Source organism: Cricetulus griseus, chromosome 2 (assembly GCF_003668045.3).
Source record: "Cricetulus griseus strain 17A/GY chromosome 2, alternate assembly CriGri-PICRH-1.0, whole genome shotgun sequence".
In the NCBI taxonomy this organism is placed as follows: domain Eukaryota; kingdom Metazoa; phylum Chordata; class Mammalia; order Rodentia; family Cricetidae; genus Cricetulus; species Cricetulus griseus.
The window spans coordinates 444,774,327-444,793,680 of record NC_048595.1 but is presented as its reverse complement, the minus strand read 5'-3'; the positions used below and the strand labels follow the sequence as shown (position 1 = coordinate 444,793,680).

The window sequence follows — 19,354 nt, the reverse complement described above, 5'->3', positions numbered from 1 at the left end:
CTTGGTCTGTGCAGACCTTCATCTCATTCCTGCTTCCCATCCCTGCTTTTAGAATTCCACCCATAGCATCTTCCACTGTGGCACTATCCTCGAAGGGACTTTCCCCCCTTTTTATGGACTTCTGACATACAGTTTGTGGGGATCCTCATTTCAAGACCACAGAGTGTATCCTGATGACCAGGTGTTTGACCTTATTGTGGTTAATGTGAGCAGACACTGGCATAGTAAGCTTGTGGAAGAAGGATGGGCTGCTGGAGGTGTAGCATCCATCCTGCCTGGATACGTAGCAGCTTCCTCAGTAACCTGTGCAGCTTCTCCACACTGAATGTGCTCACCCTTGTCCTGCTATGTAAGACGTCCTTCACCTTGCTTCTCCAACCTTCTGCTCCTACTCCTAGTCTCCTTGACCCTCACTGCAGCTCCTTGTATGCATTACTTGGCTAGCCTTCTCCGAGCTACCTCCCCAGTCTCTGTGTAACTAGGTGTTAGGTGGTGTTGAGAACCAGCCATAGCCTGCTGTCATGGACTTTATTAGATACGGAAGTTCTTTTCAGTAGCTTTCTTTGATTCATTCTTGGTAAATGTAGATTTTATGAAGGATATTTAAGAGTGATATTTAACTTTTAGTTTAGTTACAAAACTGAGAGATTTCTGTTATAAATTTATCATGCTAAATGTATTGTACATGTCTCTCATAGAGGGAAAGTCAGTCTGATCTCTCAGTGCCACTAATGACTGTCATCCGAATTCCTGTCTCCAGGGTGGACAGCATCCCAGTTTATGGGGAGAATTCATTGCCCACAGACCATCAAAGCATTCCAAAGAGAAACCTGCTAGCTCATGGTGGACAATTACTGTCTCAGAACCAGCAAGACACTCCAGAAGAATCCCTACCAGTCCTTAATGAACATTTATTGTCTGAGATTCAGAAAAATACCTCAGAAGAAAGCCCACTAACCCACAGGAAATTGTTATTGCCCAAGGCCCAGCAAGACAGCACAGAAGGAAGCCTGCCAATCCACAATGAGCAGTTACAGCCCACAGGTCATCATATCAACGTCTTGGGGAAGGAGACTCCTTCAGCAGCAGAGAGTTACAGGCAGGGTCTTTTAGAAGAAAGCAGATCCAAACAAAAGGATACAAAACTGTTTGCTTCTTCATGTGAAGATTCTGAGCCTCCAGTCCCAGCTAAGGGCAAGAGCAGCAGCATGGACGTGTGTAGTCTGCATCAGGAGGCTCAGCTGGAGCTGATGGGTGTCAGCAGTCCCAGCAGTCCTAACCTCTGGGCCGACGCCACCATGCCTGAGCCCCACACCACAGGGCAGCTAGCAGGAGGGGGCTTCCTGACACACTGCCCACAGTATAGGAACGAGTGGATCTTACAGCAGCGAGGTCAGGACTTGGCTCCCAGCCCCTCTGGAATGGCCTGTGTCTTGCTTGGGACACCCACTCTGGATGAGCCATGGCCAGGAGTGAGAAATGACCGAGAAGAGCTGCAGACTTGCTTGATTAAGGAACAGCTGTCCAAGTCGAGCGTTGGGGGAACTGTGGGCCTCTCCTCTTGTGTGGAACTTGTCCCAGCAGAACACCCTCCTTTCACTGCCCCTGTGTCCTTCTGTGATCTGGGAGGCCGAGAACTGCATGCTAGCCGCTCAGGCAGCTCCTCGGCCTGCTATGCTTTGGCCACTGACCTCCCTGGTGTCCTGGAGGCCGTGGAAACCCAGGAGATGGATGTGAATTCTTATTCCTGGAACCTCCGGGAGCTCTTTCTCAATAACCAGACAGACAGAACTCCATCACATTGTTCCTTTACCACATCTGAACTCAGCGAGACACCTTCTCCTTCAGTGGTGGGCTCAGATTTAGATGTGGGTGTTCTGAAGAGGCAGAGTTCCAGTATTCTAGGTGACCGAGAGATGTTGCTCCTAACTGGCACCTATTTTGACCTTGGCGAAGGCCGACAGTTCCAAGAGATGGGCGCGGGACGTGGTCGGGCAGAACTGTCTGACATTCCTTTGGTATCCTCTGAACACTATGAAACTAGTGACTTAGAAAGCCCAGGCTGTGGCCCTCCTGTGCCAGATCCTGGTTCTGATGGTATGTGCCTACCAGCAGAGAAGCCCAGACTGAGTGTCCAGATCACGTCTACTCCTGTGGCACCTGGGGTCCCCAGCCTGCAGCCAGAGATCCAGGAGGGCATCTACTCTGGAAGCTGCTACCACCGAGATGGCTTACGACTGAGTATGTTCTGGGGAAGAGGCTTTTGAAATTATAATGATGTTAAATGAGGTCCTTAGAGGGGTGGGCAGAGCTCTATACTTCCTCACCTCCCTGCCCTTCAGGTATACAGTTTGAAGTGAAGCGTGTGCAGCTCCAGAGCTCTGCAACCCTGTTCTGCTGCTGGCTGGTGAAGGACCTCTTACATAGCCACCGGGACTCAGCCACCCGGACCCGCCTGATCCTTGCCAGCCTGCCTAGCTCTACCCACTCCATGCCTGAGCTCTCTCGATCCAGCTTTGGAGAGGTTGGTATCTGTGGTCAGCTCTCTGCTGTTCACTTTGTACTGTGCTGAGGTCTTCCAGGTGGCATTGCTGCCCTTCTGGCTGGAATGGGTGGAGGGTCTGTCTGTGTCTTTTTAACACAGGTCTTCTAGTACCTGTGTAAAGCAAACTAAGACTTCAAATGAATATATGCCACGTGCAGTGGGATGTAGATGAATGAAGGCATAAACCAGTTTGGGTTGGTGGGTGGATGCTGCCAGAGAGCTCCATGGAGGTTTTCAGACCAGGCCTCTGAGAGCACAGGAGATAAGAACAGAGTGGGCCCTGGTGCTGTACTGACAGAGATGAGGTGGCTTGTGATCTCCCAGACCTTTCTTTGTCTCCACAGATGCTCAGAGCCAAGCCTTGGTTTGAAGAGTCCCCAACGCCCGCAGAGCTGGAGGGGCTGGCAGCCTGTGAGGGCGAGTACTCCCTTAAGTACAGCACCATCAGCCCACTTGGAAGTGGGGCCTTTGGCTTTGTGTGGACTGCAGTGGAGAAGGAGCACAACAAAGAGGTGCTTGGGTTCAACCGTGGGAGGCTCTACTGGAGGTCCCTGATCTCTAACTTTGAGACTTGGAATGGAGGAGGAGGGACCAGGATATGGTGCTTTCTGGATGTAGGAGGAAGCTTCTAAAATACACACTCTTAACTCTAGAAAGAGCGCTGTTGAGTTTTACATTCAGATCTTGCTTTCTTGCAGGCTCTTGGGTTCTGGCCAGGCTTGTTCTGTGTTGCCACCTCCCCTTTTCTGAACACAGGGCTTACACTATTCTACTGTCCACATGGCATGCTGATGCCTCATGGGCTTGCAAACTTGCTTTTAAAACCGAACGTAGGACCTCCTCTGCTCAACTGGGAAAATATGCCCCTATCAAACAAAGAAACAAGCTAGCTAACACACATACTCAGAGCTACCCCAAGATTGCTTATGGTAGCTCTCAACTGGGTTTGTACTTCATGCCCCTTGGGTGCCATATGTTCTTTTAGGTGTGCTGATTCCTCCAGCTAGCCTCCCTCCTCAGTCATTAGGGCCATTTCTGTGCATTCTTCTACCAGAGCTTAGAACTCACTGTCCTTTACTCCCAAATCCCACTGGCATTTTGTGATTTGAGAACCAACCATCCTGCTGAGAAGCTCTCAGGCTCCCCAGGCATGCACCAACCATCCTGCTCAGAAGCTATGCTCTCAGGCTCCCCAGGCACGCACCACCAGCCATATCTTGGAGGACCCTGGAGTATTGCCACAGAGTCCTTTCTTATCACTTGTTGCTGGAATGCACCAGTGATCTGTGTCTTGTGAGTTGCTGCTTCATAGTCTTTCTGGTTCAAGTAAGTTTTCAGAGGATGTTTTAGGATTTCCTCTCCATAGCATGGCAGTTTTGTCTTTGCTTTCTTTGGTTTACCTTTCATCCTTCTTTCTTCCTGTCTCATTGGCTAGGGCCCTAGAACAGTGTTACTTGGCAGTTACTGTAGTACCTTTCATTTCCCAATGAGCACATTTTATTTGAAGATAGTGATTAGTAGCCTAGCTGGGTGCGTCATTTTTTTAAACATGTATTTATTAGAGACTGTGTGTGTGTGTGTGTGTGTGTGTGTGTGTGTGTGTGTGTGTGTGTGTGTGTGTGTGTTTGTATGTGTGTGTACATTGTGTACATGCATGAAGTCAGGAAAGACTTAGAGGAGTTGGTTCTCTTCTTCCACCATATGGGGGTCACATTCTGGTGGTCAGGCTTGTTGGCAGCTGCTTTACCCACTGAGTCATCTCCCTGGTCCCTGAGTATTTTTCTTCTTAAGAATGAGTTTGAGGGGCTGGAGAGATGGCTCAGTGGTTAAGAGCACTCACTGCTCTTGCAGAGGACCAAAGTTTAATTCCCAGAATCCACATGGCAGCTCACAACTGTCTGTAACTCCAGTTCCAGAGGACCCGATACCCTTACACAGATATCCATGCAGGCAGAAAAACAAAGAACAGAAAACGTTTTAACAAAATTTAAAAATTTGAGTTTGAGTGGTCAACTATTGGATGATGTCTTTCCAGCACTTATTAACATGACTATATTCCTGTTTCCTTTATTAATAGAATGATAACTCTAATGGATTTCCTTATGCTCCTGGATTCCATCCTTAGTTATATATAACATCTTTCAATGCATTTTTGGCTTTGATTAGCTGTTGTATTTATTTTTATTTAAAAAGTCTTGATTATAGGACAGGCGTGGTGGCACATGTCTTTAATCTCAACACTCAGGAGGCAGAAGCAGGTGGATTTCTGTAAGTTTAAGGCCAGCCTGATTTATATAAAGAGACCTGTCTTAAAAGTTTTTAAAATTATTACTGTATGTTTGTGCATGCATGATGTATGTGTATGTATAAGTGCATGCTACACAGTGGATGTGGAGGCCAGAGGACAACTTGGATGAGTTGGTTTTCTATTTCCACTCTCTGGGTACCAGGGATTGAACTCATGTTGTCAGGCTTGGCAGCAAGCACCTTTACCTGCGGAGCCATCTTGCCAGCTCTAAAATTTCCTATTCCCTTGGTGTCCTGGAGATTTGCCAGACTCATTATGTAGATTCATTTTATTAAACTTTTGCACATGTATTGAATATGTGGTGTACATGCTTGCATAGATTATGCATGCATACACTGTGGAGGTCCAGGTTTGATTCTGTGACTCTCAATCACTCTCAGATCTTACTGAGGCAGGCCTCTCAGTGAATCCAGACTTGCTATTCTATCTAGTCAGCTTGCCCTGGGATTCCTTGTCTTCATCTAATGAGAGCTGGGCACTGTGTCTACCTGCCATTTACATGGGTCATGAGGTTCTAACTATGGTCCTTTTGTGTATCAGGCACTTTAGCCACTGAGTCATTGCCCCAGCCTTAGTTTCTCTATGTTAATGCCAGCACTATTTCTTAAGACTATTCTTTGGTGCCCATGTCAATAATCAACTGGCTGTGGCTGTGTGGGTCTGTTTCTGATTCTCAGTCTTATGCCATTGATCTGTGTGCCTAGCAAGCCAAACTGTTTTGATTATTACAGCTTTGTAGTAAGTTATAAAACTGGGAAATGCTAGTATTCCAACTTTGTTCTTCTTTTTCAAGACTGTTTTGACTATCTTACAGTTTCATAAGAAGTTTGGATCGCCTTGTCCATTTCTGCAGGAAAATTGCTGGCTTATCATAGCAATGTGTAGCTTAACTTGGAGATTCTTGCCATAATAGTAATCTCTTTTCTGTTTCATTAGCAGGAGTATCTTACATGGATCTTTGATTTCTTTCAATGGTGTTTTGTAATTTCAGTGTATATGCTTGTCCTGTGGTTACATTTCCTTTTTTTTTTTTTTTTTTTTTCCTTTTTGAGACAAGGTCTTACATAGCCAGGTGGCCTTGAACTTACTATGTAGCTGAAGGTGACCTTGGACTCCTGACCCTCCTGCCTTGCCTTCTCTTCCCATGTGCTAGATTTACAGGTGTGTGCTATTATGCCTGGTAAACCTACATTATTATTATATCCAGTTTCTTATGTTTTTTATGTTCGTATTTTACTTATTAGAATGCATTTCTTACTGTATTATGATATTGCTGTATATTAATTATATAAGGTACCCCTAAGAATACATGAGTATTATACTTGAATGTACTAAGATGGTTCTTCTCAGAACACCCCCCCCCCCTTTCCCCAAGACAGGGTTTCCTGTGTAGCCCTGGCTGTCCTGGAACTTTCTTTGTACACCAGGCTTGTCTTGAACTCACAGAAATCTTCCTGCCTCTGACTTCCAAGTGCTGGGACTAAAGGTGTGAGCCACCACGCCTAGCTCTTTTCAGAACTTTTTAGACATGTTTCTGATGCTTCTAGCAACCTATTATTTTTTCTTCCTGTAATTATCAAATTTGAATTTCAAAAATTACCCGGATATACTTAGGAGTTTGTGTGTTTTTATTCTTGCCTGATGCTGGTAAGACTTTTATTTTAAAAAGATGTTATTTCTTTGTTTTTATCCATCCTCTCTTATTTCTGTGAAACTCGCTTCAGGCATGTGTGATGGCTCCTGGAGATTACCTGCCTTTTTTGTCTTCTTGTCTGTGCAGGCAAATGGGCAGCAGGCATCTCTACTTACGATGCCTTAAGCAGAGCACCTGCTGGCTGTTGCCCTCCCTGGGCACTGAGCCCCTTCTCAGCTCCCCAGGACCCACCGGCTTGCTTCTGCCTCATCTTCCTGAGTTCTCTCACCTCTCCCGCCTTCCCTATCATCTTCAGAGTTTGTCTGCTTCACCCAGACTATATCTTTTCTCTCCTGATCGGTGTGAACAATAGTTGTATAGTGCAGAAACTTGTGACTGCTACTCCTGCTTCTGTCCCCACCCCATCACTGGTCCTTTGCCTGGCTTCCTACAGGTCTGAGTCCTTGCCAGCCTTTGTTCCAGCTTTCCTCCCTTGTGCCTGCCCACTTAGTGCCTTGTCATTTCCTTTTTCCTGGGCACTCATCATTCCTAGTGCCTGATGCAGTTTACTGTCTACTCAGAAGAGGATCAGCTCCTTGGAGCATGACGGTGTCTCTCGCTGACACACAGACAGGCCCTGCTGGAATTTTTATCCCGGACTGCTTTACCTGTGTGCCTAGCAGTCCATATAGTATCCAGTCTGTTGAGTGGTAAAGCCTGTCTTGTAGTGAATGACATGTAGTCTTTCTTTCTTTACGTGGAACTTTGTCTCATTACACTAGGTGACTGAATGCCACTTGCTGTTGCCAGGTGGTGTTTCTCAAGTTTACTGCAGCCGTCGGGCTTGAGGGGTCCTCTGGTTGATCTCAACATCAGGACTGACACTTATCTACTGATGACAGTTTTCTCCATTTTCTCAACTTTTTAGGCTTATTTCATTCTCTTGGGGGGTGATATAGAGTGTTTTGGGAAACACTTGCCATAAGGTTTCTGAGACTTCTTTTCTCCAGCAGTGGCTGTGGCTCCTCAGCACTCCAGGGATCCCCATCTATCCTGTCTTGCTCGTAATAGACAGTAGAAATTGCCAGCATTTCTGTTTGCCTGCTGCCTCCACCTTTTCTTCTGTTGCAGGGACTTGCTATGTTTCTTCTTCCATGGCCGTGGTCTTGGGGGACATAAGTGTAGTGGGCACTCAGTTTAACAGACAGTATAGGTCTGCTCTCTTTCTCCTGTGTAGGTGGTGGTGAAGTTTATTAAGAAGGAGAAGGTTTTGGAAGATTGTTGGATTGAGGATCCCAAACTTGGAAAAGTTACTTTGGAGATTGCAATTCTGTCCAAGGTGGAACATGCCAACATAATCAAGGTAGATAGATGGTGGTTTTCTGTGTGCCGTCACCCTTATGCTGCTTCTCTAACATTAACTTGTTGATTAGAGGTCTTTCCAGACAAAGCTAGACTTGGCCTTGTCTCTTTCAGGTTCTGGATATATTTGAAAACCAAGGGTTCTTCCAGCTAGTGATGGAAAAGCATGGCTCTGGCCTGGACCTCTTTGCTTTCATTGACCGCCATCCCTGCTTGGATGAGCCCCTGGCGAGTTACATCTTTCGACAAGTGAGAGCGGGCCAGGGATGTGTGGGGTGGGTGTGGGGTTGGGGAATTGCACTCCATGGCTGCAAGGGTCAGTGGCATGTAGTCAGTTTCCCCAGCGAGCAGTGTTAACCTTCAGCTCTGGGGTTTATGGGGTTGTGGGGTAAGAGATGGTTGTGTGATTGAAGGAGAGAAGGGAAGTTGGAAGGAGTTATGAGGAGAGTAGATGTTGGGGATTCAAGCTTATTCCTATGGTGTTTTCATGCCAGTCACAAACAGTAGACAACAAAACCACCATGCTGGTTGTGAGCCCTGCGGCTTTAATCTGAATCTGTGTCTTCACTAGTCATGAGACCTTGTGTGGAGCATTAACCACCCAATGTGCGCAGTTGAAAACACTGTTGTGCCTGCATGAAGAGGCTGGTGGGATTAAATCAGGGATTACCTAAAGAAGCATGAAGATTGCAATTTGAGCTATTCCATGTTGCAAAGTGTGTCCTGATACATTTTGTATTTAAATGTGAATGACTCTTAGCTCACTTGATGTTTTATAGGCATGGGAAGGTGATCAGCAAATCTGGAAGGCGAATGAGAAGCAGGGAAAGGAGGGGAAAGACAGCAACTCTTGTTTTGTGTAACGAGAGGCACTAGTCCCTCCCTAGGTGCTCCCAGAAATGTGTGGCTCGTTCATACTTGTCCTTTAATTCTTGAAAGTGGTGTGATTCCTAGTGAAAACTTCTTTATTTTACATTTCTTCAAAGTTGTAAACTCCCAAAAGTTACTTGGATTTTTGAAAGTTTCTCAGGCTTCTACACATGTGTTTCAGTCATTGTGGTATGCCAAAAGAATGCCCCGCCGCCACTCTTACACTGCTTGTGTTGCAAGATTATACATTTTTACCCTTACTTCTCCCTCCCTGCCTCCCTCCCTCCCTACCTCCTTCCTTCCTTCCTTCCTTCTTTCTTTCTTTCTTTCTTTCTTTCTTTCTTTCTTTCTTTCTTCTCTCTCTCCCTCTTTTTCTTTTCTTTCTTTATTTTTTTCTTTCTTTTTTCTTCTGTTTATCATCCATCCATCCATCCATCCATCCATCCATCCATCCATCCATATGGACACAGGGCAGAGCTGGGGCTTGCAGAAAGAAAGATGAGCTCAGTACAGTTTAGTTGTAGTAAAATTTTATTGTCTTGTTAAAAGTGTGGTTTATGACTAAATGTACAGTACACACCTATAATTTCAGTACTCCTGATGCTGAAGCAGGATGAAGAATTCAAGGCCACTCTGGGCTACATAGCAAGATTCTCTCGTGACCCAAGTCTCCTGATTGGGTACTAACATGTATGTGTCTATGTATGCATGCATGCATGTTCATACATTCATGAGTGTTCAAATATATGCATCTATGTCTGAATATGTACGTGCATACATGTGTATATTCATAAATCTATACTAGTAGATATATAGGCAAGTGTTTATAATGTATACTTTATTTTTTTTAATTGGTTGAGCTTAGTTGACATGCCATTAACTATATTTCTGATTCAAACATTTTTCATTTGGAAGTATAGAATTGTCTCCAATGATCAAAATGATTGATGTCCAAGAGATCATTAAGTTGATTGCTCCAGTTGGTGTCCAAATTGTGATCTTACTGAAGGCCACAGGAGGCTTGCTTAGTAGGCCTCCGCCATAGAGACACAGCATGGCTAGGCAGATGGGTGTTAGGACTCCTGCTTTCTAGAGGCAGAGTGCCTGTGTACAACCTGCTTCCCTGGGGGAGCCACTTACTGCACACAGTGGTAGACGTGCTAACTGGGAAATGATGGTGAACACAGCACACAGGAGCTGCTGGCGCCCTGCATCAGGGTTTTCTGTCTCTGTGTGACATCACAGCCTGCTGCACTCTGCGCAAGGCTTCCCTGTGAGCTGTGGTCTCTACACAGTGCCTATCCATGGGTGCTGTGCATGTGATGCTGACTAACAGTTGTCCCTCGGTGGTCCACGTTTCTCAGTCTCTACTTGGTGGCCTGTCTTTCCTCTGAGATGGTTATGGGGCAAGTGTCTGCTGCGATGCTTTTTTTGGTCAGTAATAACAGAGACATTATGAGCCATGAGTTTGTGTTGCTTGCAGGCCAATGCCAGGCACAGTGATGCATTCCCAGAAGGGCTGTGCCTCTGTCGATACAGAACCATGTCTCCAGCACCCAGCACTATGCACTGGAAAAATATTTATTTTTCCTTTGCTGTTGTTTTCCTTTTTCCTTCGTAATATTTATTAGAAATTCTTGTTTTACTTGAATTGCGTTTTGAAGTGTTGTGGCCTGTGATTCCAGCTGGTGTCTGCTGTAGGCTACCTGCGCTCCAAAGGCATCATCCACAGGGACATCAAGGATGAGAACATCGTGATTGCTGAGGACTTCACAATTAAGTTGATAGATTTCGGCTCAGCTGCCTACCTAGAAAGAGGCAGACTATTCTATACTTTCTGTGGAACAATTGAGTACTGCGCACCCGAAGTTCTCATGGGAAACCCGTACGTATCACACGCTCCTGTAGCTTACCCTCCTTTTGTACTTTCATAGGCATGTCCTTCTTTAGGCTGGGAAAATTTTCTTCTATGATTTTGTTGAATTATTTTCTGTGCCTTTGGGTTGGACTTCTTCTATCCTGTTATTCTTAGGTTAGGTCTTTTCATGGTGTCCCAGATTTCCTGCATGTTTTGTTGTTAAGGATTTGTTGGATTTAACATTTTGACTGATGAATCTATTTCCTCTATCGTATCTTCAGTGCCTGAAATTCTCTCTTTCATCTTTTGTGTTCTGTTGTTTATGCTTGCATTTGTGATTCCTGATCATTTTCTATTTCCAGAATTCCTTCAGTTTGTGGTTTTTTTATTGCCTCTATTTCAGATTTCAAGTCTTGAATTGTTTCTTTCACTTGTTTGATTGCTTTTTCTTGGTTTTCTTTAAGGGATTTGTTGATTTCTTCCAGTTTTTTGTTTGTTTTGTCCTAAATTTCTTTAAGGGAATTTTTCATTCTCTTTAAGGGCCTCAGTCAACCTTACAAAGTTATTTTAAGGTAATTTACTTCTGTTTCACCTGCATTGGGATGTTCAGGTCTTGCTGTTGTAGCACCACTAGTTCGTAGTGGTGCCGCATTGCTCTTTATATTGCTGAGTGTGTTTTTACCTTGTTGTCTATGAATCTTTTCCTCTAATCAGTATACGTGAAGCTTGTGCTTCAGGGGTTTCTCTCTTTCTCCTGTTGGTGTAGCTGGGGGCTGTGGCTCTGTTGACCACTCCTTCAGGTGCAAGCAGAACAGAACCTCCAATGATCACTTCTGGTGGAAGTGGGCCCAAGACTCAGGAGATCACTCCTTGAGTGGGACTACAGCTCTGGTGGAAGCTCCTCCCATTAGAGGCGGAGCCACGGCTCCAGTTATTGCCCCTCTAGGTGTAGGTGGGGCCGAGGGTCCAGTGGTCGCCATAGCAGCAGAGTATCTCCAACTGAAAAATGGCAATGGGTGATGGCTGGGACACAGGTGCTCTTTCCCAGAAGAACTTTTTGCACTAACTTCTGGAAGCCGCTTCTGGAAGCAACTGCCATCATCTCACCTGGTGATCATGCTCAGCTCCCAGACCTGAGACTCGGGCCTTCTGCTGATGCTGCTCCTGGGCGGCCTCCTGACACAGCTTCCCAGCCAGTCGCTCCGGCCTACCTCTCATGCTTCTCTGTTTACCCTCTTCTTGCCTCTTGCATTGTGCCCATAGCTGTTACGATTTTAGGAAGAAGTGGCTTCTGTTTGTGCCTTTTTATTGAATAATGACAGTACTGGTCTGGAAAATAGGTGTGTAATAGACAGGAAGCTGGACCATGGACATAGGGGTCCATTCTACTATTTCACCTTTTGATTGTTTGGAGTTCGATGTTGTAGAAAGTTAGAAACATAGAAGATAAAAAGGAAGGTCTCAAAATATGGAATTCTCTGACTCCTACAGTTTGCTGTACTTACTGAATATCAGGAATAATCATTATTTCAAGATTTTATTTCTTAATTTATTTATTTATCTTTTGGTCTTTTTTGAGACAAGACTTCACTGTGTAACAGCGGTTTCTTTTTGTAACAGCCCTGCTGTCTTGGAATTCACTCTGTAGATCAGGCTGGCCTTCAATTCACAGAAGTCCACCTGTCTTTACCTCCTGATTAAAGGTGTGTGCCACCACGGACTGGCTTACTTACCAGTTGTATGTGTGCTGGTCCTGCTTGGGGGCCTCTTGGTCAGCACCTTGTGTCCTTCTATATCCTCCCTTCACACTGCACACACCTCCATCCCTACATCCTTCACACTGCACACACTCCATCCCTACATCCTTCACACTGCACACACTCCATCCCTACATCCTTAACACTGCACACACTCCATCCCTACATCCTTAACACTGCACACATTCCATCCCTACATCCTTCACACTGCACACACTCCATCCCTACATCCTTCACACTGCACACACTCCATCCCTACATCCTTCACACTGCATACACTCCATCCCTACATCCTTCACTGCACACACTCCATCCCTACATCCTTCACACTGCACACACTCCATCCCTACATCCTTCACACTGCACACACTCCATCTCTACATCCTTCACACTGCACACACCTTCATCCCTACATCCTTCACACTGCACACACTCCATCCCTACATCCTTCACACTGCACACTCCATCCCTACATCCTTCACACTGCACACACTCCATCCCTACATCCTTCACACTGCACACACTCCATCCCTACATCCTTCACACTGCACACACTCCATCCCTACATCCTTCACACTGCACACACTCCATCCCTACATCCTTCACACTGCACACACTCCATCCCTACATCCTTCACACTGCATACACTCCATCCCTACATCCTTCACTGCACACACTCCATCCCTACATCCTTCACACTGCACACACTCCATCCCTACATCCTTCACACTGCACACACTCCATCTCTACATCCTTCACACTGCACACACCTTCATCCCTACATCCTTCACACTGCACACACTCCATCCCTACATCCTTCACACTGCACACACTCCATCCCTACATCCTTCACACTGCACACACTCCATCCCTACATCCTTCACACTGCACACACTCCATCCCTACATCCTTCACACTGCACACACTCCATCCCTACATCCTTCACACTGCACACACTCCATCCCTACATCCTTCACACTGCACACACTCCATCCCTACATCCTTCACACTGCACACACTCCATCCCTACATCCTTCACACTGCACACACTCCATCCCTACATCCTTCACACTGCACACACTCCATCCCTACATCCTTCACACTGCATACACTCCATCCCTACATCCTTCACACTGCACACACTCCATCCCTACATCCTTCACACTGCACACACTCCATCTCTACACCCTTCACACTGCACACACTCCATCCTTACATCCTACACACTGCACACACTCCATCTCTACATCCTTCACACTGCACACACTCCATCTCTACACCCTTCACACTGCACACACTCCATCCCTACATCCTTCACACTGCACACACTCCATCCTTACATCCTTCACACTGCACACACTCCATCTCTACATCCTTCACACTGCACACACTCCATCCCTACATCCTTCACACTGCACACACTCCATCCTTACATCCTACACACTGCACACACTCCATCTCTACATCCTTCACACTGCACACACTCCATCCCTACATCCTTCACACTGCATACACTCCATCCCTACACCCTTCACACTGCACACACTCCATCCCTACATCCTTCACACTGCACACACTCCATCTCTACATCCTTCACACTGCACACACCTTCATCCCTACATCCTTCACACTGCACACACCTTCATCCCTACATCCTTCACACTGCACACACTCCATCCCTACATCCTTCACACTGCACACTCCATCCCTACATCCTTCACACTGCACACACTCCATCCCTACATCCTTCACACTGCACACACTCCATCCCTACATCCTTCACACTGCACACACTCCATCCCTACATCCTTCACACTGCACACACTCCATCCTACATCCTTCACACTGCACACACTCCATCCCTACATCCTTCACACTGCACACACTCCATCCCTACATCCTTCACACTGCACACACTCCATCCCTACATCCTTCACACTGCACACACTCCATCCCTACATCCTTCACACTGCACACACTCCATCCTACATCCTTCACACTGCACACACTCTATCACATCCTTCACACTGCACACACTCCATCTCTACACCCTTCACACTGCACACACTCCATCCCTACATCCTTCACACTGCACACACTCCATCCTTACATCCTACACACTGCACACACTCCATCTCTACATCCTTCACACTGCACACACTCCATCTCTACACCCTTCACACTGCACACACTCCATCCCTACATCCTTCACACTGCACACACTCCATCCTTACATCCTTCACACTGCACACACTCCATCTCTACATCCTTCACACTGCACACACTCCATCCCTACATCCTTCACACTGCACACACTCCATCCTTACATCCTACACACTGCACACACTCCATCTCTACATCCTTCACACTGCACACACTCCATCCCTACATCCTTCACACTGCACACATCTACACATGCACACACTCCATCCCTACATCCTTCACACTGCACACACTCCATCCCTACATCCTTCACACTGCACACACTCCATCCCTACATCCTTCACACTGCACACACTCCATCCCTACATCCTTCACACTGCACACACTCCATCCCTACATCCTTCACACTGCACACTCCATCCCTACATCCTTCACTGCACACACTCCATCCCTACATCCTTCACACTGCACACACTCCATCCCTACATCCTTCACACTGCACACACTCCATCTCTACATCCTTCACACTGCACACACTCCATCCCTACATCCTTCACACTGCACACACTCCATCCCTACATCCTTCACACTGCACACACTCCATCCCTACATCCTTCACACTGCACACACTCCATCCCTACATCCTTCACACTGCACACACTCCATCCCTACATCCTTCACACTGCACACACTCCATCCCTACATCCTTCACACTGCACACACTCCATCCCTACATCCTTCACACTGCACACACTCCATCCTTACATCCTTCACACTGCACACACTCCATCCTTACATCCTTCACACTGCACACACTCCATCCCTACATCCTTCACACTGCACACACTCCATCCCTACATCCTTCACACTGCACACACTCCATCCCTACATCCTTCACACTGCACACACTCCATCCCTACATCCTTCACACTGCACACACTCCATCCCTACATCCTTCACACTGCACACACTCCATCCCTACATCCTTCACACTGCACACACTCCATCTCTACATCCTTCACACTGCCTACCTGGTGTGGCTGGTAACCTACAAAGTTAGGATAATACTTCTCCTCCTGCCTCAGACTTGCTCTTTTAGGTGGCCCAGTTCCTGATAAATCCCTGCCTTCTACCAATCATTTCTCTGACCCCTCAGCTGTCACTTCACTTGGTCCTTCTATGTTTCTCTCCATTTGTCTTGACTTTGAGCACCCTTTACAAATCTCACCACATGGTCATTCTGTAGGGTGTACCTTTTTCTGATGCTGCCTGTGGCTCCTTTACCCTGTATGAGACCAAGTTGTGACTTGCTACCCACTCGTCTGTTCTCCCCACCTCTGGGAATCCCTCCTTTCCTGGGTCATAGAGAGCATCTCTTGTTTGGGGCAGCCCTGCATGGACTAGAATGCAAGTCTCTGACTGGGGTTGGAAGGCTCTGGCACTCAGAGTGGGGGCTGGCTTAGCGAGCTTTGTACTGAGTGCTGTCTGTTCCTCCTTGCAGCTACAGAGGGCCAGAGCTGGAGATGTGGTCTTTGGGAGTCACACTCTATACACTTATCTTTGAGGAGAATCCCTTCTGTGAGGTGGAGGAGACCATGGAGGCAGTCATTCACCCCCCATTCCTGGTTTCCCCAGGTGAGCATGAGCTCCAGGTAGTAAGTGATTCTATTGCCTGAGAACTTAGCACTTTGTTTCTGCCTCCTCTGTCTATGCTGAGCATAGTAATTTTAATGTGACTGAAACATTTTGGTAATTTTTATTAGTGTCCCTTGGATCTTCAAGGCCCTCTTGAAAGCGATACTTGGCAGTTAGTATCCTTGACTGTGGCAGCATCTATGAGGTCAGATGCTTAGCTTAGGTCAGGAGCCCCATTTGTGGAGCAGGGTGACATCAGTGCATGGGGAGCCTTTACCCTCAGCAGCTCATGTGGAAAATGTCAGTCATACCATGAACAAATGAACAAATGTGACTGCAAGTTGAGGCCAGATGGAGTCAAGTGAGCTTTGGCTTCCTAAGCTTGGAGCAGGCACCTCAGGAGCCTGGAGCCTAGAGGAGCTCTGGAGCTGGCAGGTGTGGTCACTTTCACTCTAGTATCCTGTGGTGCCATGGCAGTCACTTACAAGGAGGACCCAAGTGGTGACATGTTCAATCAGTGCCTTAGCCTCTGCTTAGGCTAGAAGCCCCTGTCTGCGCTGAGAATTCCAGCCAGGGTCTTAAACAGCAGATGGCTAGTTCCGTTCTCAGTGAAACCACTTTTCGACTTGTGAATGGCACCTCTTGCTGTGTCCTCAAAGTGAAGACAGAGAACAGATAGAGAAGTCTTTTCTACCTCTTAGGACACCAACTCCAGTCTGTCCCTTGACTCATAGCTTCCTCTAACACCTCACAGCAGCCCACTGCCCTACATCATCACATTAGGGGTGAGCTCTGCGACAGACTTTGGAGCGACATACTCAGCTACAGCAGCCTGGAAGAGGATTTGCCAGCTTTACTAGGTGTGGATCCCTAAGAAGCTGCAGTTTATGTGGTGTCCTGCTCTGCTCTAGGGCTGCTCCAGGGCTTCTCATTACACAGGTCGGGTTCCTTACACAGAGGCCAACACATACACATACTTGGAGGACACAGGACCCAAATGCAGACTAAGATTGAGCTCCTCCTAGAGCTCAAGCTGCCTCCCTATAGAATGACCTGAGGTACTTCACTTGGCTACTGCCTTCCCTTGAAGTCACTCACTCACATTCCGAGAGCCCCTGGGTCATAATTAGGTTTCCATTGCTGAGATGAAGTACCATGACCAAAAGCAGCTTGGGAAGGCAGTATTTCAGCTTACAGTTACACAGCACTTTCCATCACCGAGGGAAGTCAAGGCAGGAACTAAAACAGGACTGGAACCTGGAGGCAGGAGCTGCTGTAGAGGCCGTGGAGGAAAGCTGCTTGCTGGCTTGCTCCTCAGCCTGCTTTCTCCCTCCCCTCTCACCTCCCCTCCCCTTTCCTTTTTTTTGAAGTAGGTTTCTCTGTGTGTCCCTGGCTGTTCAAGAACTCTCTCTGTAGGCTGACCTTGAACTCACAGAGATCCACCTGCCTCTGCGCCGCCCCCCTCCCCCCCCCCAGTTCTAGGATGAAAGGTACCCAGCCTCACCCTGATTTCTTAGAGTCCCTGTGGCCAACACCCCATGGCGACACCACTCACGTGATCGGTGCCCACCCACTTCAGGAATGAAAATGCCCCACAGGCCATTTTCTCAATCAAGTTCTTTCTTCCCGAATAACTCTTAAGTTTGTGTCAGGTTGACGTAAAAGTAGCTAACACACCTTATAAGCAGACCATCTGAGGTTTGATTGAGCTGGATCTCAACTTCCACGCTTCCATTTTGGAGGTGACATATTCATAAATGTATTCTCTGAGAACACTAGGCCAGGCCTTAAAGCTCTAGGACTCCTTGCTTTGTGAGAGGTTCTGTGAAACAGGATACCCTGAAATCTATAGGTCTGAGATGTGTTCCACTTGACTTAGCCTGGTTCCACCTGTGTTCTTTATGTCTCTAGAACTTATGAATCTTCTAACTGGGCTGCTGCAGCCTTGCCCTGAGCAGCGGACCACTCTAGAGAAGCTGATCACAGACCCCTGGGTGACACAGCCTGTGAACCTTGCAAACTACACCTGGGAAGAGGTGTGTCGGACCAACCAGCCAGGTGAGAAGTCTCAGCTTCCCCTCCTCCTCCCTCCCTTTCCTGTGTCTTTGTTTGGGATAGGAAGTTGTGGCTATGGACTTCAGAGGTAGGACAAGTGCTTAGAGTAGGGATGAGAAGGCCATGAAGTGTCAGCTGGTTGTCTGACTAGTCCAAAGAGAGTAAGGTGCTAACTATGGTGCTGTGGGGCTAGATGGGGGAGGGGTGTCTCTTCAGACAAGACTTCCAAGCCCCAGGCCAGCTCCTGGGGAACCAGGCTGAGATTACCATCACCCCAGCATCTTAGCAGTACCTGTACTTCCAGAATATCACCACTGGAGTTTCAGAAGACACTGCCCACCCTCCCCCAACTTTGTTGTTCCTCAACAAAATATTTTAGAATCTTATTGCTACCATGTGATGTGTTTTCTTCATCCTTCAGAAAGTGGCTTGTTATCAGCTGCAAGTTTGGAGCTTGGGAGCAAGAGTCCAAGTGAAGTGGCTCACACAAAGGGTTTCGATGGGCTGCCTTCTCCCAGGGAGGCTCCTGGTGATCAGCACTGCCTGCATCTTGAGGACCCCTCTCTGCCAGTCAGCTGAACAAAAGTTCCCTCCTGCTATTCTCTACTCTGTTTGGGATTTGTATGGATTCAGGCTTCCTACATGAAGAAAGGAAATTTTGAAGAATTGGGATGACTTCCCCTTCTACAGATTCCTGTGCAAGTGCTAAAACAAAAAGCCTGCAATACTATGTATATTGGTTTTAGGTTTATGAAAGATTTGTAGTTCATGGGTTTGTGTGTGTGTGTTTTTTATAACCTTGAAAAAGCATTCTAGTGTTCAATTACTTTGTACTATTAAAGTGCTTTAAGTTATGAGCCTCGGAAAGGAGTATTTTAAGATTTATTTATTTATTATGTATACATCATTCCTCCTGCATATATCCCTGCAGGCCAGAAGAGGGCACCAGATTTCATTAAAGATGGCTGTGAGCCACCATGTGGGTGCTGGGAATTGAACTCAGGACCTCTGGAAGAGCTGCCAGTGTTCTTAATCTCTGAGCCATCTCTCCAGCCCTGAAAGGAGTATTTAAATTCTTTATTTTTGTTGTTTTGTTCTTTGCTTTTAAGTTTTTGAGACAGGATCTGACCATGTAACTGTGGCTGACCTTGAAGTCAATGGAGATCTG

The 19,354-nt window shown here is 46.8% G+C and overlaps 1 protein-coding gene across 6 annotated transcripts in view; it reads left to right on the top strand.

Moving 5' to 3' along the window:
• Pask (PAS domain containing serine/threonine kinase) overlaps window positions 1-19,053 on the top strand; it is a 37,975-nt gene extending 18,922 nt beyond the window's left edge. For 4 of the 6 annotated variants that reach the window (XM_027397660.2, XM_027397662.2, XM_027397659.2 and 1 more), the window contains 9 exons: window positions 761-2,241; window positions 2,343-2,524; window positions 2,890-3,057; window positions 7,724-7,849; window positions 7,963-8,097; window positions 10,404-10,603; window positions 15,998-16,131; window positions 18,043-18,189; window positions 18,608-19,053. In XM_027397660.2, the coding sequence (XP_027253461.1) occupies window positions 761-2,241; window positions 2,343-2,524; window positions 2,890-3,057; window positions 7,724-7,849; window positions 7,963-8,097; window positions 10,404-10,603; window positions 15,998-16,131; window positions 18,043-18,189; window positions 18,608-18,765 (2,731 nt within the window). In that variant the 3' untranslated portion in view covers window positions 18,766-19,053. Of the gene's footprint in view, window positions 1-760; window positions 2,242-2,342; window positions 2,525-2,889; window positions 3,058-7,723; window positions 7,850-7,962; window positions 8,098-9,310; window positions 9,409-10,403; window positions 10,604-15,997; window positions 16,132-18,042; window positions 18,190-18,607 lie in introns of those variants that run through there. The other 2 variants (XR_003481614.2, XR_003481615.2) reach the window with 2 other exon arrangements.
• Window positions 19,054-19,354: the final 301 nt, after the last annotated feature.